The 27,786-nt window shown below is 44.7% G+C and overlaps 1 protein-coding gene across 1 annotated transcript in view; it reads left to right on the top strand.

Annotated features, from left to right (window-relative positions):
* Positions 1-27,786, top strand: part of LOC126204156 (uncharacterized) — a 1,030,415-nt gene that overhangs the window by 447,297 nt on the left and 555,332 nt on the right. Inside the window, exon 7 of the mRNA XM_049938564.1 lies at positions 15,780-15,910. Within this exon, the coding sequence (XP_049794521.1) occupies positions 15,780-15,910 (131 nt within the window). The remainder of the gene's footprint in view (positions 1-15,779; positions 15,911-27,786) is intronic.

Raw genomic sequence — 27,786 nt, 5'->3', positions numbered from 1 at the left:
ACAGCAAAGGACTTGGAAGAGCAGTTGAACGGAATGGATGGTGTCTTGAAGGGAGGATATAAGATGAACATCAACAAAAGCAAAACGAGGATAATGGAATGTAGTCGAATTAAGTCGGGTGATGCTGAGGGAATTAGATTAGGAAATGAGACACTTAAAGTAGTAAAGGAGTTTTGCTATTTGGGGAGTAAAATAACTGATGATGGTCGAAGTAGAGAGGATATAAAATGTAGACTGGCAATGGGAATGAAAGCGTTTCTGAAGAAGAGAAATTTGTTAACATCGAGTACAGATTTAAGTGTCAGGAAGTCATTTCTGAAAGTATTTGTATGGAGTGTAGCCATGTATGGAAGTGAAATATGGACGATAACTAGTTTGGACAAGACGAGAATAGAAGCTTTCGAAATGTGGTGCTACAGAAGAATGCTGAAGATAAGGTGGGTAGATCACGTAACTAATGAGGAGGTATTGAATAGGATTGGGGAGAAGAGAAGTTTGTGGCACAACTTGACCAGAAGAAGGGATCGGTTGGTAGGACATGTTTTGAGACATCGAGGGATCACAAATTTAGCATTGGAGGGCACCGTGGAGGGTAAAAATCGTAGAGGGAGACCAAGAGATGAATACACTAAGCAGATTCAGAAGGATGTAGGTTGCAGTAGGTACTGGGAGATGAAGAAGCTTGCACAGGATAGAGTAGCATGGAGAGCTGCATCAAACCAGTCTCAGGACTGAGGACCACCACAACAACAACATCATCATGCTAGTCAGAAGACTGATCTGGTGACTGAAAAAATTAATCTTTCTGGGAATACCACCAACTCAATGATTTCTTCCTCTCAGCAAAGAGGAAGAATTCACTAGGTACCATGTCAGGAGAATACAAGGAGAGAAGAAATGAAGTAATATTTGAAAGTCCAAATAAGCTGAATGTGTTAATCTGTCCCCTGCTGAAACAGCTGGGGTACTGTCGAGGAGCATCAAGCAACCCTTAGGCGGAGTTCCTCGCGTTGCTTCGCCTTCACAGCCTCACGATATTTCGGTAGTATGCTCCGGGGATAGTTTGTCCCTTTCGAGCGTAATCTATTAAAACTATATCATTTTCGTCGGTGAAAAATGCACGTGAGTCTACTGCTTGCTTTACTCCTTTATCACGGGTCATATACATACACTAAGCACTCGTCCATGCTGATCAGTCGGCTAAAGAAGTGATCAGGACTGTCTTGAAACGCCTGAAAAATTTACGCTCTTGCCTCGGTTAGGCGGTCTACTGGAATTGGTGTGAGCAGTCGCGGGACCCAGCGGGCAGCGACCAATGACTTTCCGAGGATGTCGTGCGAGGTGTGGAAAACTGATCCTCGAATGATTTTCCCTTCTTCCACTACAGTCTCGACTGGGATATGATGGCCTTCGGGCGCCTTGATCAACACTGTCTTGCCGGATCTTCTCACAGGGATGGTCTGCGACTTCATTCAACGCCACTCAGGCCTGTTTGACCACAATATTAGCGTCACCACCATGGCTAATTGTTGCCGTGAACTTCCACCAACACTACATGGACTGCTGCAGCGTTGTTCCACATCTAAAGACAGAAAACGATTTAGCACACGATATTCCGCTTTGTCAACGGTCTGAACAATTTGGTTTCTTCTCCTTTAGTGGTGATACCAGTGCCTACCACATCTGCAGACGTTTACCTAGCAAGAAAAAAAATAGCACAACCATCGTACAATATGCGTTAGATGCCAAGCAAGATCGTAAGAGATGGAAAAGAGCCACCGTGGTCCAACAACCGAGTTAGAAAACTGCTGCGGAAGCAAAGGGGACTTCACAGCAAACATAAACATAGCCAAAGCCTTGCAGACAAACAAAAATTACGCGAAGCGAAATGTAGTGTGAGGAGGGCTATGCGAGAGGTGTTCAATGAATTCGAAAGTAAAATTCTATGTACTGACTTGGCAGAAAATCCTAAGAAATTCTGGTCTTATGTCAAAGCGGTAGGTGGATCAAAACAACATGTCCAGACACTCTGTGAGCAAAATGGTACTGAAACAGAGGATGATAGACTAAAGGCCGAAATACTAAATGTCTTTTTCCAAAGCTGTTGCACAGAGGAAGACTACACTGTAGTTCCTTCTCTAGATTGTCGCACAGATGACAAAATGGTAGATATCGAAATAGACGACAGAGGGATAGAGAAACAATTAAAATCGCTCAAAAGAGGAAAGGCCGCTGGACCTGATGGGATACCAGTTCTATTTTACACAGAGTACGCGAAGGAACTTGCCCCCCTTCTTGCAGCGGTGTACCGTAGGTCACTAGAAGAGATAGCGTTCCAAAGGATTGGAAAAGGGCACAGGTCATCCCCGTTTTCAAGAAGGGACGTCGAACAGTTGTGCAGAACTATAGACCAATATCTCTAACGTCGATCAGTTGTAGAATTTTGGAACACGTATTATGTTCGAGTATAATGACTTTCCTGGAGACTAGAAATCTACTCTGTAGGAATCAGCATGGGTTTCGAAAAAGACGGTCGTGTGAAACCCAGCTCGCGCTATTCGTCCACGAGACTCAGAGGGCCATAGATACGGGTTCACAAGTAGATGCCGTGTTTCTTGACTTCCGCAAGGCGTTCGATACAGTTCCCCACAGTCGTTCAATGAACAAAGTAAGAGCATATGGATTATCAGACCAATTGTGTGATTGGATTGAGGAGTTCCTAGATAACAGAAAGCAGCATGTCATTCTCAATGGAGAGAAGTCTTCCGAAGTAAGATTTCAGGTGTGCCACAGGGGAGTGTCATGGGACAGTTGCTGTTCACAATATACATAAATGACCTGGTGGATGACATCGGAAATTCACTGAGGCTTTTTGCAGATAATGCTGTGGTGTATCGAGAGGTTGTAACAATGGAAAATCGTACTGAAATGCAGGAGGATCTGCAACGAATGACGCATGGTGCAGGGAATGGCAATTGAATCTCAATGTAGACAAGTGTAATGTGCTGCGAATACATAGAAAGAAAGATCCCTTATCATTTAGCTACAAAATAGCAGGTCAGCAACTGGAAGCAGTTAATTCCATAAATTATATGGGAGTACGCATTAGGAGTGATTTAAAATGGAATGATCATATAAAGTTGATCGTCGGTAAAGCAGATGCCAGACTGAGATTCATTGGAAGAATCCTACGGAAATGCAATCCGAAAACAAAGGAAGTAGGTTACAGGACGCTTGTTCGCCCACTGCTTGAATACTGCTCACCGGTGTGGGATCCGTACCAGAAAGGGTTGACAGAAGAGATAGAGAAGATCCAACGGAGAGCAGCGCGCTTCGTTACAGGATCATTTAGTAATCGCGAAAGCGTTACGGAGATGATAGATAAACTCCAGTGGAAGACTCTGCAGGAGAGACGCTCAGTAGCTCGGTACGGGCTTTTGTTAAGGTTTCGAGAACGTACCTTCACCGAAGAGTCCAGTAGTATATTGCTCCCTCCTACATATATCTCGCGAAGAGACCATGAGGATAAAATCAGAGAGATTAGAGCCCACACAGAAGCATACAGACAATCCTTCTTTCCACGAACAATACGAGACTGGAATAGAAGGGAGAACCGATAGAGGTACTCAGGGTACCCTCCGCCACACACCGTCAGGTGGCTTGCGGAGTATGGATGTAGATATAGATGTAGAGGTGACGATTGAAACTTGGTGATTGAAGGGGGTGGATAAAAATATGGTAACACCAAAAACTCAAAACATTACCGTGCTAATATGTTGTATGAAAAACGGTGGCATTCGAAGCAACTTCCAGTCGTCTCCGAATGGATAAATGCAGATCATGCACTGTTTTCAACAGAATCTTAAAACATTCCTCATCAGGTAACTATTACGGCGATGGATAGTGACCACGCACGCTTCTCTCCAAAATAGACCTCAAATGATCTGGCGACTGTGACGGCCAGGGGAGATGCCCCAATTTATCCTCGTGCTCACAAAACCAGTCCTTCAGGCTGTGTGAAGAGAGGACCTGTCGTCTTCGAACACAACATCTCTATATGGGAACAAACGTTGTATCACTGACTGGACCTTATCAGCCAAAATAATGACGTCTTCCTTGGAAGTAATGCGACCTTGCAAAATAACCACATGGCCCATGGAATTACAATGAAATGGCTGCCCAAATCGTCATCGAAAACCCGCCATGTCTACCCTCTGCGAAGTAAACTCGGCCAGAAGTTGAAAATACTGTGCAAAAAGACACATCCGACGAGATGAATTTCTTCCTTTTCCCCATATTCCAGGTTTTATGGCCATGAACCATGTTTTCCTCATAATCACTTCGTGTAGATTCGTCGCCGACAGGTTTTGTGGGTGCGGCATTCATTTCTGCAGTGAGATTTAAAGCTATCGTTCTCTTGTTTTTCGTCACACTTCTCTTCAATGACAGTCTGCCACTATCACTCAACACACACTTCCATGCACGTTGTGACTTAGCGGATGATGTTTTCCCGCTTTCCCTGTAAGCTGAATAAATCTTCGCCATGGTGTCTCCTCAGTCATTAAACACGTTGCCTACCTTGGTTCCAGAAGCACTCATCACGCGAGAACCAACAGTCTGTCAACGTACGAATTCACGAAACGCTGAAATAATGAATTCACTCCACAGATCACTGTTCTGACCACGCGTGATAGTTGCAACGGACTATGGACCTTGCACAGTTTCCGTTCTTGGTGTAATACAACAGTGGAATCTGCGGGCTTCGCTAGCATCAGCATTTATGTACCCTGCCTTTCTCCCGGCTCTATTCATGACTGATTCTCGGTCCGTGAGGTGTGTTCTACTAGTACCTGGAACGTGCTATTTGAGTGCAATGAAACTACAGGAAGCAGCAGAACAATAATTACCAAGCATGCACAGCTTGTGTTAAACAGTGTTTATTACACTACTGGCCATTAAAATTGCTACACCAAGAAGAAATTCAGATGATAAACGGGTATTCACTGGACAAATATATTATACTAGAAATGATATGTGATTACATTTTCACGCAGTTTGGGTGCATAGATCCTGAGAAATCAGTACCCAGAACAACTACCTCTGGCCGTAATAACGGCTTTGATACGCCTGGGCATTGAGTCAAACAGAGCTTGGATGACGTGTACAGGTACAGCTGCCCATGCAGCTTCGACACGATACCATAGTTCATCAAGAGTAGTGACTGGCGTATTGTGACGAGCCAGTTGCTTGGCCACCATTGACCAGACGTTTTCAGTTGGTGCGAGATCTGGAGAATGTGCTGGCCAGGGCAGCAGTCGAACATTTTCTGTATCCAGAGAAGCCCGTACAGGACCTGCAACCTGCGGTCGTGCATTATCCTGCTCAAATGTAGGGTTTCGTAGGGATCGAATGAAGGGTAGAGCCACGGGTCGTAACACATCTGAACCGTTCAAAGTCACTGTTCAAAGTGCCGTTAATGCGAACAAGAGGTGACCGAGACATGTAACCAATGGCACCCCATACCATCACGCCGGGTGATACGTCAGTATGGCGATGACGAATACACGCTTCCAGTGTGCGTTCACCGCGATTTCGCCAAACACGGATGCGACCATCATGATGCTGTAAACAGAACCTGGACTGATCCGAAAAAATTACGTTTTGCTATTCGTGCACCCAGGTTCGTCGTTGAGTACACCATCGCAGGCATTCCTGTCTGTGATGCAGCGTCAATGGTAACCGCAGCCATGGTCTCCGAGCTGATAGTCAATGCTGCTGCAAACGTCGTCGAACTATTCGTACACATGGTTGTTGTCTTGCTATCGTCCCCATCTGTTGACTCAGCGATCGAGACGTGGCTGCACGATCCGTTACAGCCACGCGGATAATATGCCTGTCATCTCGACTGCTAGTGATACGATGCCGTTGGGATCCAGCACGGCGTTCCGTATTACCCTCGTCAACACTCCGATTCCATATTCTGCAAATAGTCATTGGATCTCGACCAACGCGAGCAACAATGTCGCGATATGATAAGCCGGAATCGCGATAGGCTACAATCCGACCTTTATCAAAGTCGGAAACGTGATGGTACGCAATTCTCCTCCTTACACGAGGCATCACAAAAACGTTTCACCAGGCAACGCCGGTCAACCCCCTGTTTGTGTATGAGAAATCGGTTGGAAGCTTTCCTCTTGTCAGCACGTTGTAGGTGTCGCTACCGGCGCCAGCCTTGTGTGAATGCTCTGAAAATCTAATCATTTGCATATCACAGCATCTTCTTCCTGTCGGTTAAATTTCGCGTCTGTAGCACGTCTTCTTCGTGGTGTAGCAATTTTAATGGCCAGTAGTGTAGCTTGCACAGTTTAACTCTTTAATGCATACTGTAGCTGATAAGCTACAGACCTCATTTCTTCGATTTATTCCATATGGAGAAACATTTTCGATCAAATTCGTTATGTAGCTAAGTGTATACACTCCGCTGCAGTTTCTAGTAGTTCTTCATAGCGATCATAGATGGCAGGACGAGCTGAAGCAGTTCGACAGTGAGCTGTGTGGACATACTGCCAAGTGTGTGTTTTGGCGGAAAGTTGAGGTGTGTTTTTGGTGTTTGTGCACTGATTTCTGGGTTTGAAAATTACTTTTTCATTTTGAAAACGTAAGTAGATATGGTGTAAACAGTTAATTCGAGTGTCTTTGCGATAGATTTGAAATGAGGCCTGTTTTTGTGTATGTAGCTTATCAGCTACATTTTTCATTTACTGCATTTCAGGCGCTGACGTAAAAATGTCTCGAAAGAGTCAAGAAGAAATGCTTATGGAATGGTTAGAGATTCCACTAAGCAGTGATGACGATCTTGAGTGTTTCTCTGACGATTCCATTCAAGATGAGACATATGTTGCTCCAGAATCTGTTGATTGTGATAGTGACAGTAGTGACGAAGAAAGTCAAGTACCAGTAATTAGGACTGAAGATGTTTCTGGAACAAGACAATCTGATGTTATAATGAAGGAATCGACGTCACAGTTGTCTGATAATGCTCTGAAACTGCCATGCAGCAGTAAAAATGTTACCAAAAACAGCAGGAGTGTGGTTTGGAAAGATAAACAGTTGATTATTCCCGAACTGCAGTCAAAATTTCATGGCAATACTTCGTTACCAGAAGAAGTAATAAACTTAAATACTCCATACCAATTCTTCAAACATATATTTCCATCTAAATTGTTTGATCTAATTGTCGAAGAGTCTCGTAGATACAGTGTGCAGTGTAATCCTGATAGACCAATAGATTTATCCTGTGATGACATAAAAAATTTATAGGCATCTGTCTCGTAATGTCAATAGTTCATGTACCTAATACGAGGGATTACTGGGGAGAAGTTACTGGTACTCATCTGATCAAGACAACAATGACAGTGAATCAGTATGAGCAAATACGTAAGTCTCTTGTCTTCAATGACAACAGTGCAATGATACCCAGGGGTGAAAAAGGTCATGATAGACTCTTCAAGATAAGACCCATAATAGAATTGATGAGATCTCGGTTTCAAACAATACCTGTTGAGGAGTGTGTTTCTGTTGATGAACAGATATGTTCAACAAAGGCTAGAAGTTATTTGAAACAATACATGCCAAACAAGCCTCATAAATATGGATACAAATTATTTGTTATTAGTGGCATATCTGGTTATGCCTACGATTTTGAGATTTTCACTGGAGATGAAAATGAACCAGAAAAAAGAGTGACTGGGGAGGAAGACTTGGGAGCAAGTGCAAATGTTGTAGTTCGACTCAGTAGGATACTACCAAGAAATATGAACCACAAACTGTACTGTGACAATTATTACACAAGTCTGCCACTGCTTGTATGGTTACATAAACAAGGAATTTACTCACTTGGGACAGTCAGAAGAAACAGAGTGCCAGACTGCAAGCTCCCTTCAGAAGCTGAGCTGAAGAAAATGGCACGAGGTGCATCAGTAGAGCGCGTCGCAACAGTGGATGGTGTCGACATATCAAATGTAGTGTGGAAAGATAACAAGAGTGTGATGTTGCTTTCTACACTTGCTGGACAGCAGCCTATTCATGAAGCAGGGAGGTATGACAAAAAAACAAAGTCAAGAATAACAATACCTTGTCCACAAATAATTAAGCTCTACAATAAACATATGGGAGGTGTTGACCTTCTTGACAGCATAATGGGTCGACATAAAATTCTTGTGAAAAGTCGAAGATGGTATATAAGATTGTTTTACCATCTCCTGGATATGGGAGTAGTCAATTCCTGGCTGTTGTATAGGAGAGTAGCAGAAACCAAAGGGATTAGGAGAACTATGAAACTCTCCGAATTTCGAATGGAAATTGCTCACTGTTTGTGTCGCTCAGGTCAAACTTCAGCAAAACGTGGAAGGCCAAGTAATGAACTCGAAAACCAAATACAAGCTAAGAAGACAAAGGGGCCCACAGCACATGTACCTCCACAAGATGTAAGGCTGGATCAAGTAGGTCACCTGCCTTCGTACTTGCAAGTGAGACAGAGGTGCAAAATGCCACGATACAAGGGATTTTCCTGGGTTCAGTGTAATAAATGTGCAGTTGCATTGTGTTTGCACAAACAAAAGAACTGTTTTCAAACTTTTCATGTAAAGTGATTATCACATGCTTGGGTACAAACCTGTTGGAACTAGATACCTTATTGTTCATATATAAAAGTGTATAAAATATACAATAAATGCTCAATATTTACAACATTAATGTCCTATTTATTATTTTAGGATTTTTCCCTTCCTATACAAAGTATTTAATCATAATCAACAATTAAATTACGAGAGTTGGTCAAAATTGAGGGAGCAAAATAAGCACATTTATTGTGGCTCGTAAGGTGTTAACTCAAAATGTAGCTGATCAGCTACAAAGCGATTTTCACCAATAGTGCTTTGTTAATTTAATTTAAAAATTTTTCAATATTTTTTTCGAAATGTAGGCACTATAAACTAAACATGGTAATTTTTACAGCTTGAAATAAAAAATCATGCATTTAAGGGTTAAATACACTCCTGGAAATGGAAAAAAGAACACATTGACACCGGTGTGTCAGACCCACAATACTTGCTCCGGACACTGCGAGAGGGCTGTACAAGCAATGATCACACGCACGGCACAGCGGACACACCAGGAACCGCGGTGTTGGCCGTCGAATGGCGCTAGCTGCGCAGCATTTGTGCACCGCCGCCGTCAGTGTCAGCCAGTTTGCCGTGGCATACGGAGCTCCATCGCAGTCTTTAACACTGGTAGCATGCCGCGACAGCGTGGACGTGAACCGTATGTGCAGTTGACGGACTTTGAGCGAGGGCGTATAGTGGGCATCCGGGAGGCCGGGTGGACGTACCGCCGAATTGCTCAACACGTGGGGCGTGAGGTCTCCACAGTACATCGATGTTGTCGCCAGTGGTCGGCGGAAGGTGCACGTGCCCGTCGACCTGGGACCGGACCGCAGCGACGCACGGATGCACGCCAAGACCGTAGGATCCTACGCAGTGCCGTAGGGGACCGCACCGCCACTTCCCAGCAAATTAGGGACACTGTTGCTCCTGGGGGATCGGCGAGGACCATTCGCAACCGTCTCCATGAAGCTGGGCTACGGTCCCGCACACCGTTAGGCCGTCTTCCGCTCACGCCCCAACACCGTGCAGCCCGCCTCCAGTGGTGTCGCGACAGGCGTGAATGGAGGGACGAATGGAGACGTGTCGTCTTCAGCGATGAGAGTCGCTTCTGCCTTGGTGCCAATGATGGTCGTATGCGTGTTTGGCGCCGTGCAGGTGAGCGCCACAATCAGGACTGCATACGACCGAGGCACACAGGGCCAACACCCGGCATCATGGTGTGGGGAGCGATCTCCTACACTGGCCGTACACCACTGGTGATCGTCGAGGGGACACTGAATAGTGCACGGTACATCCAAACCGTCATCGAACCCATCGTTCTACCATTCCTAGACCGGCAAGGGAACTTGCTGTTCCAACAGGACAATGCACGTCCGCATGTATCCCGTGCCACCCAACGTGCTCTAGAAGGTGTAAGTCAACTACCCTGGCCAGCAAGATCTCCGGATCTGTCCCCCATTGAGCATGTTTGGGACTGGATGAAGCGTCGTCTCACGCAGTCTGCACGTCCAGCACGAACGCTGGTCCAACTGAGGCGCCAGGTGGAAATGGCATGGCAAGCCGTTCCACAGGACTACATCCAGCATCTCTACGATCGTCTCGATGGGAGAATAGCAGCCTGCATTGCTGCGAAAGGTGGATATACACTGTACTAGTGCCGACATTGTGCATGCTCTGTTGCCTGTGTCTATGTGCCTGTGGTTCTGTCAGTGTGATCATGTGATGTATCTGACCCCAGGAATGTGTCAATAAAGTTTCCCCTTCCTGGGACAATGAATTCACGGTGTTCTTATTTCAATTTCCAGGAGTGTACAATAAAACCGAGCAATTTAAAAAGCACAATAAAAATTTTTCTTAAATCCCTGTTGAAATCTGCGTAATAAATGCATAAAACATTAATAAAATTTCTGTTGATGTAAATACTTAATACACCAAAACTTGCTAAACTTTGAAACCGAAAGGCTATCCTGTACAATGGCTTCTCTTTTGCAATATAAATTCATACCAAGGTATAACATTAAGGCATAACATAACGCACACAAGTAACATTAAGGCATCTTCTAAAACTTGAACGCTTTCGAATGAAGACACCGGGCACACTAACTTCTGACTAAGGAATAATCCTGTTGACGCCAGTACAGGTAGGCATTAATTAAATAACAAACAATTAATAAAAAAAACAGAACCTGGGCATCTAATTATTCCCTGAGAACATACGCCCATGAAACCCTCCTTTACAAGAATGTAACTTCATAATCAGCACACAAAATACAAATACGATAAAATGGCTGATATGAGAACACAGAATTAATAAGGTGGAGCCTCCAGAAATCTGATCGGCACTGATTACAGAGTGACCCAGTTTTGCAAGTTTAAATTCATTTTTCGGGCGAAAGGTGTATCCGCCGAGGCGGCGAAGGAACGAGCTACAGAGCTTAACGACCCGACAGAGCCAGGAACAAAGAGAACAGCAATACTCAACTCAAGAACGGGATCGAGCCAGAAGGCCAGGAACACGGAGCCCAGCCTAACGAAGCACAGTTCCACTGGCTACGGCCAAGCCGTCAAGCCCCGATGCTACGCCCCACCGTACCGGAGGAAATACACTGCGCTCCGCCCAACTGAAGCATAAATCAACTACAACAGCACATTTGCAATTGCAAATTCATATTCATTAAAGAATAAAACATAACGTTAAAACAGAAAGGCTCGTCAAATTGTTTTTTCTTTTAATCTGAATCCTTAAAAATTGATTCAAACATTGCAATTCACTCGTAAATAAGATTGTTCCTTGGAACGTAATAGTAGCAGTCGAGTATTACCTTAACCAGGTAAGAGCCCACCAGAATTATAATTTGATGGAATCTGATGTAGTTTCACTCATAGTATTTCGTTATTCGTTAATTAGGATGCAAATTTTGGAACTTAATCACCAAGGTTACTACAATTTTGGATATACCATAACTCAATAATGAGGAGCTCACCCGGTTTCCTTACGTATAGCTGCAGATCCGTCTTCAAGTGGTAGGAAACCGAGATGGAAAGCCCAAGCCCCGTTGTCATGTCACGTGTGACATACGTTTGACGTGTTAAACTCGTCACTGAAGACAACATTAATTAACCATTAACAAATATACACTCCTGGAAATGGAAAAAAGAACACATTGACACCGGTGTGTTAGACCCACCATACTTGCTCCGGACACTGCGAGAGGGCTGTACAAGCAATGATCACACGCACGGCGCAGCGGACACACCAGGAACCGCGGTGTTGGCCGTCGAATGGCGCTAGCTGCGCAGCATTTGTGCACCGCCGCCGTCAGTGTCAGCCAGTTTGCCGTGGCATACGGAGCTCCATCGCAGTCTTTAACACTGGTAGCATGCCGCGACAGCGTGGACGTGAACCGTATGTGCAGTTGACGGACTTTGAGCGAGGGCGTATAGTGGGCATCCGGGAGGCCGGGTGGACGTACCGCCGAATTGCTCAACACGTGGGGCGTGAGGTCTCCACAGTACATCGATGTTGTCGCCAGTGGTCGGCGGAAGGTGCACGTGCCCGTCGACCTGGGACCGGACCGCAGCGACGCACGGATGCACGCCAAGACCGTAGGATCCTACGCAGTGCCGTAGGGGACCTCACCGCCACTTCCCAGCAAATTAGGGACACTGTTGCTCCTGGGGTATCGGCGAGGACCATTCGCAACCGTCTCCATGAAGCTGGGCTACGGTCCCGCACACCGTTAGGCCGTCTTCCGCTCACGCCCCAACATCGTGCAGCCCGCCTCCAGTAGTGTCGCGACAGGCGTGAATGGAGGGACGAATGGAGACGTGTCGTCTTCAGCGATGAGAGTCGCTTCTGCCTTGGTGCCAATGATGGTCGTATGCGTGTTTGGCGCCGTGCAGGTGAGCGCCACAATCAGGACTGCATACGACCGAGGCACACAGGGCCAACACCCGGCATCATGGTGTGGGGAGCGATCTCCTACACTGGCCGTACACCACTGGTGATCGTCGAGGGGACACTGAATAGCGCACGGTACATCCAAACCGTCATCGAACCCATCGTTCTACCATTCCTAGACCGGCAAGGGAACTTGCTGTTCCAACAGGACAATGCACGTCCGCATGTATCCGGGTGCCACCCAACGTGCTCTAGAAGGTGTAAGTCAACTACCCTGGCCAGCAAGATCTCCGGATCTGTCCCCCATTGAGCATGTTTGGGACTGGATGAAGCGTCGTCTCACGCGGTCTGCACGTCCAGCACGAACGCTGGTCCAACTGAGGCGCCAGGTGGGAATGGCATGGCAAGCCGTTCCACAGGACTACATCCAGCATCTCTACGATCGTCTCCATGGGAGAATAGCAGCCTGCATTGCTGCGAAAGGTGGATATACACTGTACTAGTGCCGACATTGTGCATGCTCTGTTGCCTGTGTCTATGTGCCTGTGGTTCTGTCAGTGTGATCATGTAATGTATCTGACCCCAGGAATGTGTCAATAAAATTTCCCCTTCCTGGGACAATGAATTCACGGTGTTCTTATTTCAATTTCCGGGAGTGTATATAAGCACACGATTAAACCTGTTTAAATCGAACACACACCGTATTTGCAGGCGAATGTTTAATGCCAGGCGACGCTCCGGCAAGCTCTCCTTCGCAACATGCACTGCATGGCGAGAAAAGCCAAACGCTACTCCTCGTTGCATAACCCAAAACCTTTCCGCCGTTAACGGCCGCAGCGCTCCAGTAATACCACGCGCAATGAGCATGCGCAAGAAGTAAGGCCAATCTCCCGACCATGTTGTAACCGCAACCGACACACCCTACAGCGAGCGCTGCGGTTTTTTTTTTTTTTTGTTATACGGTACACTACAGGATCACCAGCCTTCCGCGATCTAATTGTCTTCGTGAGCTAGTAAATATAAACCATAGGGCAGTGACGCTGCGTCACTGCAATACATTTTGGATGTGAGATGGTGGGACTTAGAGTCGCAAACCACCCTGCAACGATAACAGTACTCTTCGGCATAAAAACGTAGTCCGACATGGACAGGTAGAATTGGAAAGTAGTGGAATGGAATGGAGAGCTAATCCTGCCAAAGGAGGCAGCCGTGGTAGGCTTGCCAGACCCAGCGCTAGTTCTGTTCGGAAGCCGATTGCTATAGGAAGGTCAGCGGATTTGGATGGCGATGCCAGCGGCGTGGATGTGTAGTCCCAACATGGCGTAGCCCATGGACAGTGTCCCGTAGGGCAGCCACTTTCTCATAGAGCCGCCATGCTTTATTGCATATGGCTCTGAGCACTATGGGACTCAACTGCTGTGGGTATCAGTCCCCTAGAACTTAGAACTACTTAAACCTAACTAACCTAAGGACATCACACACATCCATGCCCGAGGCAGGATTCGAACCTGCGACCGTAGCAGTCGCACGGTTCCGGACTGCGCGCCTAGAACCGCGAGACCACCGCGGCCGGCGCGCGTTATGGCATATGGTGTCCTTGAGGGGGACGATATTTGCTTCCTCATGGAGAGCCACAATCCTCGTGAGTGGCCGGGTGTGCAGGCTCCACCTGAGAACCTTATTTTGCAGGCGTTGCAACGTCCGAATCCTGGTGACACTAATCATGAACCATGCAGTAGAGCCATACGCGAGGGCAGGCAGGATAAGTGCCCGTTAGATACGGAGCTTGGTAGACAGGTTAAGTTCCATACTGCGGAAGAGGGGGCACAGGGCCCTGATCAGCTTTTGCCCCTTGTTAGCGACATACTCTGCATGACAGTGGAACAGGAGCTTGTGGTCCATCCGGACTCCGAGATAGGTGGTCGTCGGGGACCAGGGCACCTGCACGCCTGCAATCGAAATATGGCGCCGGAAGACTGGGCGCCGTTTCGTGAATTAGACAGCCGTAGTTTTGGCGGCATTAATAGCGATTTTGTTGTCCGGCACCAGGTGATGGTGACGTCCACTTGTCATTGGAGGCGGGCGATGACGGCGTCAGTGATAAGTCCAGCGGTATAGAGTGCTGTGTCATCAGCATATTGTGTCAGGTGGCACTCAGGGATTACCGGCGTATCATTCACGTAGATGTTAAAAAGAATGGAAGACAGCCCGGATTCCTGTGGAGTGCCTGCTGACAAAGGGCTAATGCCAGAACGCATTCCCCGGTGAGCCAAGAGAAAAGTCTACCAAGGAGGAAGTCATCCACAATCTTCACGTAGATATCCGGTATAGGGGTCTGTGTCAGCATCTTGTGCACGAAGTTGTCGGTCCAAGACTTATCGTAGGCGTTTTGCAAGTCCAGAGAAACGGCAGCTGTCGATCTGGCGGCGTTGAATCCTTTGCTGACGTGTTCAGTGATTCGGAGGACCTGAAGTTCGGCAGAGAGGTGCGAAGTACAGCCGAACTGTTCAGGTCGGATCGTCCCAGCCGCCGCCGTAGGTTGGGAAAGTCGGTGGAGGAGCACCGATTGAAGGACCGTCGCCATGGTGTTTAAGAGGCTGATGGGCCTGTTGTTGGTGGGGACTGTAGGGTCTTTGAACCGCTTAGGAATCGCAATGGGCATGCTTCCACTGAGAGGGGAAAAGAAAAGACGTGAGACAACAATTTAAGATCTTGGTAGAGGCGTGCGCGGTAGGTGGCAAAGATATTCATTTAAAATTCCGCCCAATCCAGGGGCTGACCGGCCACGTTTCCGTCGTAGGATCTGCTGGACTTCTGCCATGGACGTCAAGTGGGGGACAGACTAAGGTGTACGGGTGCGAAAAGCGCTGCTGCCTCGACACTGCAGACTTAAACAGCCGATCCCGCGGTGCACAACCGACTCGCGGCCGGCCAAAGATGACACTACAAGAAAAGTGTGCTGGCGCCACCTGCACAACGAATCGGTACCCTCGTTGTGAACTATTGAAACCGTGGTATCTCTGATCTAGTTCCGATTTAGCATCAAATTTTAGCATATTAGTCATACTAAACTATCACGTTATTGAGTGATTGACAGCTTTACGGCATTATTTTTATAGTACAAGCGAGTTACGAATCTGGATCCGTGACAGTTTTGCACAGTGGAGGAAGCAGCTGCAATCTAACGTAAGGCGCGGTCCTTTTGAACTGCGCAGGGCGACTGGGTGTACCCGTACCGGCCGGGAGAGTACGCGACGCTGACGCGCAAGTACCTGGGCTCGCTGTACTGGTCGACGCTGACGCTCACCACCATCGGCGACCTGCCCACGCCGGAGAGCAACCTGGAGTGAGTAATCGCCGCGCGCCACCTGCACCACGCTTGCCTCGCAATCCGCTCGTAGCTGACACCCAGCTCTCTCTTTGCATGCCTAGTAAATATAAACCATAGGGCAGTGACGCTGCGTCACTGCAATACATTTTGGATGTGAGGTGGTGGGACTTAGAGTCCCAAACCAGCGCTTCCATTTGTAGCTACAGTCTCTTGTAGTAGCCTATATTGCATGCTCAGCCACCTACCGATTTCTGTGATGTGAATACCGCAACGTAAGATGTGAAGAAGTAGCGTGTTTCCCTCGAGAAGGGGTGAGGTAGGGATGGGCTACAGTGGTCAGTACCGTATTTAGAGCCTGGTGTTAAAGTACTATGATCAACAATATTTTTAAAAATTCCGGATAAATGCGAGAAGAACTCAACCACCGAGTGTTCCGTACAAACTTAATTACGTACATAGATGGCTCATCCACCCCGGAAATCGAGAATTTAGAAGATTCTTATGTGTTACGGACATTATTCTGCCAAGATATCGGTCCTGGGAATTTCAAGACTTCCAAGAATAATTTAATTTTGTGCTTTAACTGGAGAATTTAAAAGATTCTTATGTGTTACGGACATTTATTCTGGCAAGATATCGGTCCTGATAATCTCAAGACTTCTGAGAATATTTTAATTTTGTTCTTGAATTGTAGTTTTTTCCTTTGCGTTTATTGTGAAACCTTTCCTCTTCCCATATTTCATGGTTCTACGTTAGCGGGAAGCTCCCTATAGGTATTGATGAGAGAGTTTTTCGAGTGTCAAAATATGTGATAAATAACCTGCAAAAACAGTATTTTAGAGAGATTTTCGGATTAACGCATCACTTCGATTATGTTATTTCTTTGCATAAATTTTATTTTTTATACGTCTTGAGGTTCAGTGAGTTGGGGAGGTTAAAAAAGACAAGGCTTGAGTTCATTTCGGCTTCAACACTATTTCTTGACATCGCTACGAACAAATAAAATTAAAAAAGAGACAGAAGGAGAGAACAAAAAGTTGATTCATGTTCATGCTAAATTCACAATTCCATTAATCATCATTTGGTTATGGATGAAATTACCCACAGCTCACTGCACAATAGTGCCGAAACATATTTGGGCTTTAAACAGATCACATCTTTGTTCCAGAAGTGTTAACCACCAATTTATGCGGGAGATAGTCTGCGTAGTTTGTAACGTAGATGAAAGCTACTGCCAAAAGTGAAAGTGTGAGAGCGGGTCGTAAACAGCGTACCTATGCAGCGCATTCGGCAAAATAATTTCTTAGAAAGGCAAAGTTCCATGTTGGGATCTCGGTCCAGCACACAGTCGTAATGGGTCAGAAAGCGCTCAGTCCTTTGCAGGACAAACATTTACTCCAGCTCCTCTGATTGTCTGCTGGCCGTTGTTACCCGTCGCTATATACACATAACTGTAGCTTTGTTATGGTGAGCAATGGTGTGTATGCAAGTGCAATATTACGAGTATCAGCTCCCTTATTTGTCTGTCTGTTCCGGCACCAACAGGTCATGATGTGCACGCGCCGAATGGTGCGTGCAGGCGGGTGCAGGCAGCACCATGTGTCTACGCACCGCGCTGTTCAAGTACCAGTACATTATACGACATGTATATTATGCAACAAAATTACGTACTTTTTTTAACGTGGCATATGTTCATTGATGTAAAGAAACATGTGCCATTCCCTACTTCACCAAATTAGGGATTGACTTTTTATCTTTACTTTCTAAAGTAACCTTCGTTTTCCTCAGCGTAAATTTCATCGAAATCGGTTCAGGGGTTTACACGTGAGAAGATAAAACGCACACACACATTTTCATTCATAATATTGCTAGACTGCCTCCCTTACATTCCGGGCTTTCCACCTGGCTGGCCTGACCGGTATAATTAGGCAACTGATAACTCCTCAGGACCCAGTGTTGATTAATACAGTTACGCAATGCAGTTTAATAAAAACGCGATCTGTTATAGGGGATCCTAAGCACTGTATCCTGGGTGTATCTCATTGAACTTTCTATTACTGCTGTCCGTGGACATGCGATTCACTGACTAAGAAAGTAAAATCATAGCGGAAAATAGCTTCAGAATTTCAAAAACAACTCATTAAACCTTACAAGCATTGAACATTTATTACTAACAATTTAATTTCAATACTGTATGTATAATTACATTCATAACTGTAACTAGTTTTCGACAAGGTTCAGAGATGGACGGGGATGGCGATTTGGTTATGACGATTCACTATCATGGTTATTAAGTCGTAGAATAGCATGGTAGGTATGCAGTGATTGCAAGGCATGAGGTTGACAGAGAATGAAGACAAATATCTCACTGGGTCAGAGCGACCATTGGGGAAGTAACCGCTTCCATCCAAATTAGCAAGTTATTGTGCCTATCCATCCCTATCATGGGGTTACCGCAATGTAATCTTACCATAAAGTTCAGTGGTCGGCGTCAGAGCACCACTGTGCTTGAGGGGGCCCTCTATGTATGACAGTTGGGTGTATGCCCTTCAAAATCCAAGCGTCTCCACATCTCCAAGTCCAAACTCTGATCCCACATTCTCTACGACTGCTCTGTGTGACTGTTCTACTCAAAAAGAATATCTGAATTTCTATAAAGAGCACTCCTCTGCGCTCAGCAGCAACTTTGCTTGCACCTAAAAAATTCCCTATCCATGCACTCATTTTCTGTCATTTTTGGCCGGTGGCATAAGTTTGTAATGTCTTTCATTCTTCCTTCATGAAATCTATAAAAAGTACTCTCCCAATCAATTCTTTACTGCCCTTCACTACCCTTTAAGAGCAACTGAAGGAGCAACTGACGACTAACGTCACAGCCCACCTACTAAAGATAGAGCATGCTGTTCCCGCCAGCGAGATTTCACCACTGTGGGAAAACAAAAAGGAAAAAGAAACGTTCTACTCTCTCGGCTTGAAGGGCCAGCAACCACGTAACAAAGACATAGTCGATGGAATTTTCTGAGAATTTTCTAAAGATATTATTTGCAGCTGGAGACTGCGCTTTTGCGCATCCCAGATAGAGATGCTCTGAAATCCCTCTCACCACTGGCAAGTTTTTCTCGTCCAATCGAGGGCGTTCTATCTGGTACACAGACTGGACTAGGGAAAACAGTGAGGACTGCATATCCAATTCCGCAACTCCATCCTGTCATTGTTCTAGAGATCGGTGGTCTGTGGTACCGGTGCTGGCCTAATAACTGTCCGTCCATCCGCACACAGCCCCTACTCCGGTTATCTCTCTGCTGTGCCTACGCCGCTCAGATTATGAAAGGACATCACTGCCTGTGTCCCAAAGGAAGGACCCCGGTGGCGCTCCCTCGCTCCCTAGCCGTCATCTGCCCCAGGTGGTATAGCCTCCACCTCTACCGTCATGGTGTGGCATTCATGAAAGCCCAGCAGTCCTATCTGAACTTACGACTCTAAGTGCTTTTGTCTCGTCATATGTGTCATTAACATACTATTCTGTTCCATCACTACTTACTTGGATAAGATGTGGCAAGCTGGAAGGGTTAGCCATACGCCGCTATTAGTATGGCTTACCATAATTCCAGCGTTACGAAAATAATTTGGATATAAATACTTGAAAAAATTACAGAACTTTATTATATTGTAATATCTTCATATTATTTTCACTAGCTCTTTTCCGAAAGTTCATTATTACTCACATGGTTTCAAATGTCCGTCCCATATCCAGACAATTAGAGCTACTGACATTACAGGAAACACAGACCGCAAACCTGGGAAATTTCCGAATACAAATGTGTTTCACATTCGTACTAAGTGTGGGCTCGGTCGCTCTAACGTGCGAAGAGGTAGTGTACTGTAGTGTTTGTTGTGTTATAGACAAGTACAGTATGTGATCAAAAGTATCCGAACACTCCCACAAAAATACGTTTTCACATTAGGTGCATTATGCTGCCCCTACTGCCAGATACTCCATATCAACAACCTCAGTAGTCATTAGACATCGTGAGAGAGCAGAATGGGGCGCTCCGTGGAACTCACGGACTTCGAACGTGGTCAGGTGATTGGGTGTCACTTGCGTCATACGTCTGTACGTGAGCTTTTCATACTCCTAAACATGCCTAGGTCCATTGTTCCCAATGCGATCGTGAAGTGGAACCGTGAAGGGACACGTACAGGCCGACCTCTTCTGTTGACTGACAGAGACAGCCGACAGTTGAAGAGGGTCGTAATGTGTAATAGGCTACATGTATCCAGACCATCACACAGGAACACCAAACTGCACCAGGATCCACTGCAAGTACCATGACAATTAGGCGGTATGTGATTTCATGGTCAAGCAGCTGCTCAGAAGCCACACATCACGCCAGTAAATGCCAACCGACGCCTTGCTTGGTGCAAGGAGAGTAAACATTGGACCACTGAACAGCGGAAAAACGTTGTGTAGAGTGACGAATCACGGTACATAATAAGGAAATACGCTGGCAGGGTGTGGGTATGTTGAATGCCAGGTGAACATCATCTGCCATCGGAGGCGGTGGTGTTATGGTGTGGTCGTGTTTTTCACTGAGGGGGCTTGCACCCCTTGTTGTTTTGCGTGGTACTACCACAAAAGATGCCTACGTTGATGTTTGAAGCAACTTCTTGCTACACACTTTTGAAGAGCAATTCGGGGATGGTGATTGTATCTTTCAACACGATCAAGAACCAGTTCATAATTCACGGCCTACGGCGGAGTGGTTACATGACAATAACGTCCGTGTAGTGGTCTGGCTTGCACAGAGTCCTGACCTGAATCCTATAGAACACCTTGGGAATGTTTTAGAAGGCCGACTTCGTGCCAGGCCTCACCGACCGACATCGATACCTCTCCTCAGTGCGCAGTCCTTGAAGAATGGGCTGCCATTCCCCAACAAACCTTCCAGGACCTGATTGAACGTATGCCTGCGAGGAAGGTAACTGTCATCAAGGCGTAGGGTAGGCCAACAACAGATTGAATTCTAGCATTACCGCTGGAGGGCGCCACGAACTTGTAAGTCATTTTCAGCCAGGTGTCCGGATACTTTCGATCACATAGCGTACGAAACGAAATTATAGAAAGTTTTGAGATTAAACCAAGTACATTGACGCAGAGTCTGGTGAACAATATCTTAAGATTAATAGCTCTCCTCTTGTTACCAGCCAAATGTACATCAAATATTGATGCAACGACCATGATTCTAATGAGTTATTTTCCGATTAAGCAACACCGCAAATATGTACATTAGAAGTCATCGCTTTTGTTTCCAGTTACAAACTTTTTCAAATACTCTGCAATGGATTTGTTCGTTGTCATTTTGTTTTCTTACATACGTGATGCTGTGGATATATTGTCTTAAAAACGTCCTTGATACGTGGAGGTAAGTCTTAAGTTGCTTTTATTTGTCTTTAAGAGTACATGAATCTTACAATAATTTGTATCAAATACTCTTCTCCGGGCACCGGGGTGAAGGAGAGCGCACAAAGAATATACGAAAGTTTTCTAATATAAACCATTAAGATTTTGTGCAATATGTCTGCAATCTTGACAGCTCAAGTGTTGTAAACAAAGAGTTACCTGTCCATTAGGTATAATCTGACACCTGCAATGCCATCAGAGATACGAACCCTTACCTCTTCATTATGTCAGTCGTAGGGTTTCTTAGACGAGGGTAGTAAAAGCAATTGCATGCGGCCCTTATCACGTCTCGGTGACGTTAAGTAAATGAATTATTCAATATCTCTTCTCAAACAATTTGTAAGTGACTGATTTTTTCACCTTGCTCCAAGTGAAAAACTTACTTAATAAAAATCCATATTATTTTCGGAAGAATTATCTTTTATCCACCAAATCACTTTTCTTGGGTGTCTTCAAAGCATATGTTGAGACATTCAGTGCATACTATTCCTCTTTTGCTGTATTCAGTGTTATCTCTTAACTTTTATAGGGGGCAGTCGCTAGACATGGGAATCCTTCTCAAATTGTCTGACAACGTGACAGCATTTTTCAAAGGACGGAGGTGAGTTTAGGGTTTAGTGTGACGTCACTGCCAACGCCCTTAGAAACAGTGTATAAACGTGGGGTTGCACAACGATGCGGCAGGAAATCAACCTTAGCCTAGTTTTATTATCGTTTGTTGATGCGTCCCGGCAACTAACAAAAGTCACTTTGAGAAATCTCAGAATACCTCAATCCATAGTGTAGTGGGGCGTTTATTGAAGTCACACCCCCTCTAGGCGACTGTATATACCAAGAGCTGTAAGACTATATCGTAGTAACTAACCCAACTCTCCCTTCCTCCCTCCCACGCCTAAGCTTTTCCCTGCTACTCACAGCCTGACACTAACTAGTTCATGGATAATTGGTTGTTTCGACCAAATCTGTCTGAATGGTTCGTTGAAACAGACAAAGAAAAAACAGTCATCAGATTACTATTACTCGATGATTCCTCAGTTTAATCGAAATAATGTTCACAGAAATGCTCTGGAGCAAACGTCGGTTCGATCGCAGTTGCAGCGCTAAACCACAATATTATGGCTACAGATTCCAGAACAGGAGGTAGGGATTAAGGTTCCGATGACATGAAGGTGTTTTAACAATTGTCTGGTGCAGGTCCCTTAATGCACTGGACGTTAGCAAAGCGACAATGTGGCACATCACCCAGCTTGCGGTACTTGAAATTGGATCGAAAAAGGAACTCTCCTACGTTGAACAGCTTACATCAAATATTTTGTGCAAAATACAGTAGGTCAAGATTGAAATTTATTTTTCCTCGGGAAGGCAGAGAAGCTGCACGTGATTTTTATCTCACTTTGTAGATTATGTCATCACAACTTCGAATCCGGAATTTCAAGAATTACGACAAAGAATCCTCATAACGTGTTAATACGCATACAGAGATCTTAACGCGGTGTCCATATGCAGCTGTATCTTAGATCAATACCCAACACATAGAAATTAGACGGAAGACTTTAAGAATATAGGGTGATGAGCAGAGGGAATCACAATGCAACCGACATTTCATCTAAGTTTTCTTTTAATTATTTGTGGCTTTTGGACTTGATTCACCCAGTCAGCTTCCGATTCATGACACGTTACAAATTATAATGAGCAACATTATTTACTTTTACTGAAGTTCAACAATTCCTCAATATTTATTTTGATGAGTACGAATTTCAAATACCGCAAGTCATCATGGTGTCGAGATTATTAAATACTGTATTATTTCATATTATTTTACGGAGCATCAAAAATGCGAGGGATTTTAATTTCTTAATTTCATTGTGTTATTTCCGTGAGGTAATCTTTTTAGTCACTGGAGCGATTGGTGTTTCATTTGGAGAGAACAATTTAATGTTTTTTGCAAGATAAATTTTTAATCTTTCTGCAAACCGATACTTGTCGTAGGAAGAACAACTATTAGCAGTTGACGCTTTCTCAGTCATTCAGAGGAAAAGTTGGGTTCGGTTGATTGGGCGGAGGAGACCAAACTGCGAGGTCACTGGTCTCGTCGGATGAGGGAAGGAAGTCGGCCGTGCCCTTTCAATGGAACCGTCCCGGCATTTGCCTGGAGCGATTTAGGGACATCCCGGAAAACCTAAATCAGGATGGCCGGACACAGGATTGAACCGTCGTCCTCCCGAATGCGAGTCCAGTGTGCTAACCACTGCGCCACCTCGCTCGGTAGGGGAAAAGTATTTCGACTTTGAAAGAAGAGCGAATACATAGACGAGGACACTTATTTTTTATCTTCAAGTTTCATATCAGAGTCTTTTATTAAAACAACTTTTGATGTCTCCCGAATGACATCCTTTCCAACAACGCCGAGGAAGCTCAGAATGAGTTAATCGTCCGAGTCTAAGAATGCGATATAAAGACGAGCATATAGTGGGGCTGAAGGGGTGCAAGGTGACCCCATTGTAAATAATAAATTAAAAGGGAGAAAAGAGAAAAAATATTGTAAATGACTGTGACTGCTCGCCGAACACAGCAAATCTGGGATCGAGACTTGATTTCGTTAGTCACATTATGTTCTTACACTGCATGTTCAGAATTTGTGATAAGTTTTCCGTGACGTCATTTAACGTATTTACATACCCAACGATTTCATCATATCAGCTACTGATTTCATTTTAGAGACACTTATTCAGTTAATGAAATAGTAAGGCGCTGATGACAACACACTTTGCCACGGATTCCTGCCTGCAATGCGCTACGTCTGGTGTTGTAGATAGCCATCATCATATTGTGGCCTGTATCAGCATCAAGGTTATGAGGGCGTGCAAAAAAATAATGACTCCAAATTTTTCATGTGAAAACTGTGAAAACTTTTCAAATACAACAAAAGTTATTAACATTCTAAATCTTTATTTTTCATGCCTACTTATTTATTTCTCAAAGTAGTCACATTTATCCCACGAAGAGACCAGTTTGTTGATACCGTCACTGTAGAATGTCTTACGTTGTTAATGGAACCACAACCTGACGTCTGGTTTCACCGCTTCATCACTATCGAAGTGAAGTCCACGAAAGTGTTCTTTACGTTTTGGAAACACATGAAAATTGGATGGGGCCAAGTCGGGACTGTATGGAGAATGATCGCTGATAGAGAACCAAAGACGCTGAATTGTTCCAAATGTCGCAGTGGTCGTGTGTGTTCTGGTATTGTCATGCTGAAGGAGAGAGTGTTCTGTGTGTGGACGAACCTTTCCAATTCGAATCTCGATTATAGTTTCTAAACAGGAAGATTAGGCTTTAACGTAGCATGTTGTTCCTCACGCACCGACATACTTATGTCACACACCGAAATGTTACCTTCTAGCAACACAGGGCTGAGAAGACTTGAAGGATAACGATAAAAACGGTTAGTAAGGTTTTTTTTTATTTAAAAAGCTTTAAGAAGTTTAACTCAAAAAATGAGGAGCCATTAGCTTTCACCATGCTCTCGTAATACTGAAATAAAATATTTCCTTCCTCGTTTGAAACATGAGTTGGTAATTGGGCAACACAGGGCTGAGAAGACTTGAAGGATAACGATAAAAACGGTTAGTAAGGTTTTTTTTTAATTTAAAAAGCTTTAAGAAGTTTAACTCAAAAAATGAGGAGCCATTAGCTTTCACCATGCTCTCGTAATACTGAAATAAAATATTTCCTTCCTCGTTTGAAACATGAGTTGGTAATTGGGCGGACTGAATCAGTGAGTCATTCTTCCGATCATATCTGGGTAAAATTTTTGTTAAGTACACTGCCATACAGGGCGGAAAACTGGGTGCAAGTATTGTTACTAACAAACCGGTTTATTCTGAATTTGTTTCTCATACCTGTCTAATTACAAAGGATTGTTCCATAATTACTTTCAAAACTTTGACCTGTTTATATTAGAAATGGTGTCACTCGGCATTACTTTTTTCGATATTTGACCGATGTGGCTGTATGTATTTTTTTCCAAATAGTAGTAGTAGCTCTCAATCAATGAAAGATATAATAGGAATACCTAGTGAAGTGAAGCCATCCGCTTGTTTACCCAACCCTCTCTCCTCACCTGAGACATCTTGACCCACAAAATCGAGTTTAGTTACTTCTGGTTCCAGTTCGGCAAATCGGTTTTTCTCCTTGTCGTGACCCTCTGGCTTTTTGTCTTCCTCCCGCCTGACTTTGCGCTGCCTCTCAGCGGAGATGGCCGCTGCGCTCCTATCTTTCCTTTTGGGAGACGCATTTGTCCAGCCCGGTGGAAGTTCACGCTCGCCTCGGCAACATTTCCCCATCCACCGCGCTATCTTCACCCCCTCCATTGTCTCCATCCCTCCCTCCCTCCGTTCTTCCCCCACGCACCCAGCAGGCAACACTGACCGCGGGACCCGGACAAACTTCCAATTGAGGCAGTAAATCGCACTGATTGTCAAGTGTCTGCGTCACAGAGCGGACAATTGACGGTCGTGTCCGGCAGTGTGCTTTCCTTTTATTGCAAACATACACACCAAACATTTCTATCCTTGATTTTATCTCTGAGTCCCTTATCTTTCAGTGAGATTGCTTCTTCTTGTCAGTGACCACCTTACATAATTCCTTCAAGCAAGTTTTCTCGGTGCATTTCACACATGCCTCTATCATAGCGTTTGTCTATCAGTTTTTCCTATTCGTCTTGTATCGTATGAAATTTGAAAAGAGCCTCACAAGTAAAAATTTAGGCTGATGTTAAAACACGAAGATATTCCAGTGTACCACAAAATCAACTCTATTGTTTCTAAAAATTTTCTCCTTTCTTTACCTTTGAAGTCCACGTATGCATCTTCCTCTCTTTTCTTTTGTCTTTCTTTGAAGGTCATATTTTTCCTATTTTCGTTCTAAATAAGGAATCTTTGCAATGCTTCACCTTCAGTAGTGTATCTTATTCCCAAATTCTCCCACGATCTCTTTCTTACTAGTGTCAAAGAATCAAAGAATGATTTCTTCCACTGTCATTTTCGTGCTCACATCCTTTCTCCCAAACAACTGTTATTATTCCTCTTAAATATGCAGTAAACGTAACTAATTTTTATCTGTTTCCACCCGTTGCCAGAAGCAAGATACTAAGCCTTTTTCGGCCCATATACTTCAATTACAGAATTCAACGATATAAATTTTTCTTCATTTCCAACAACAATACTTTCAGTGTGTGGCAGCTCTCATCTTCAGGTTTTGTACTAGAAACTATATAATTAAATACCTCCTCCTATTGTAACTCCATAAAATGTAAATCAAAGCCCATTAACTGCCTTTGTCTCAGTCTGAAATTTCTGTCATTGCAAAGAGTATTGTGCCTCAGCGTCCAGATATTCTCTGCGACGTAGCACAAGTGGACGTTTCGGTACATGTTTATGCACTACTCTCAAGTGAATACAAAACTGTGTGTCTGTCCGAATATGTCTCTCACCGCTAATAATGTAGCTCCGTACCCTCGCAGTACACCCGTAAATCCGTCCAGGAATCTTCTGTATCATTATCGTTTGTACGCATGCAGTGTCGTCAGTTTCCTATTATGTCTCATAATCTCTAATTACTCTAAATAAGATAATGACAGGCCGACCGGAGTGGCCTGCGGTTCTGGGCGCTACAGTCTGGAGCCGAGCGACCGCTACGGTCGCAGGTTCGAATCCTGCCTCGGGCATGGATGTGTGTGATGTCCTTAGGTTAGTTAGGTTTAATTAGTTCTAAGTTCTAGGCGACTGATGACCTCAGAAGTGAAGTCGCATAGTGCTCAGAGCCAAGATAATGACAACTGCTCGGCCATATCTTAGCTCTTATGACGTAACAAGGTGAGAAGAATTTTGCTGGAGTTGTTCCTTGGACAAAACTCGTTGTTACTCGAATAGTAGAACAATTTATGTACTTTTCATTTGGATGCAAACCAATTACATTAGTTTGTAGACTTCGACAGCCAGTATCATCTTGCCTAAAATCATTTTGTCTATTAGGCTACATCGTTGTAAAACACTAAAACAGCTAAACTGCTGACGTTTAGATCGAGTCGCTTTAGTGTTTTACAATGACACGTCCCAGACCCGAATTATTTAATGAAAGATTTAGATTAGTTTTTGCCCTTTCTGTTATGAACTAATGACTGGAGCGTTAAGTAAATGCAGCCACTCATAGTTTTTTTTTCAGGTCTCAAACATCTATGATGTCTATATGCGGGCTGAAGCGACGAACGAACATTTGTTCTAAGGCCAGGATCCGAACCCAGGTCTCTAAACACTACGCCTCTCTGTACTGGCTTCACACAGCTGCAGAGACTACCATAGCACGCCTCTTTCGCCAGTCCAAACTCACATTCACTTCTCAGCCCACTCAGTATTCCCTATAAACGAAA

The sequence above is a fragment of the Schistocerca nitens genome, chromosome 9 (genome assembly GCF_023898315.1).
Source record: "Schistocerca nitens isolate TAMUIC-IGC-003100 chromosome 9, iqSchNite1.1, whole genome shotgun sequence".
In the NCBI taxonomy this organism is placed as follows: domain Eukaryota; kingdom Metazoa; phylum Arthropoda; class Insecta; order Orthoptera; family Acrididae; genus Schistocerca; species Schistocerca nitens.
Note: the sequence above shows the minus strand (reverse complement) of the source record. Positions and strands in the feature narration are given on the sequence as shown.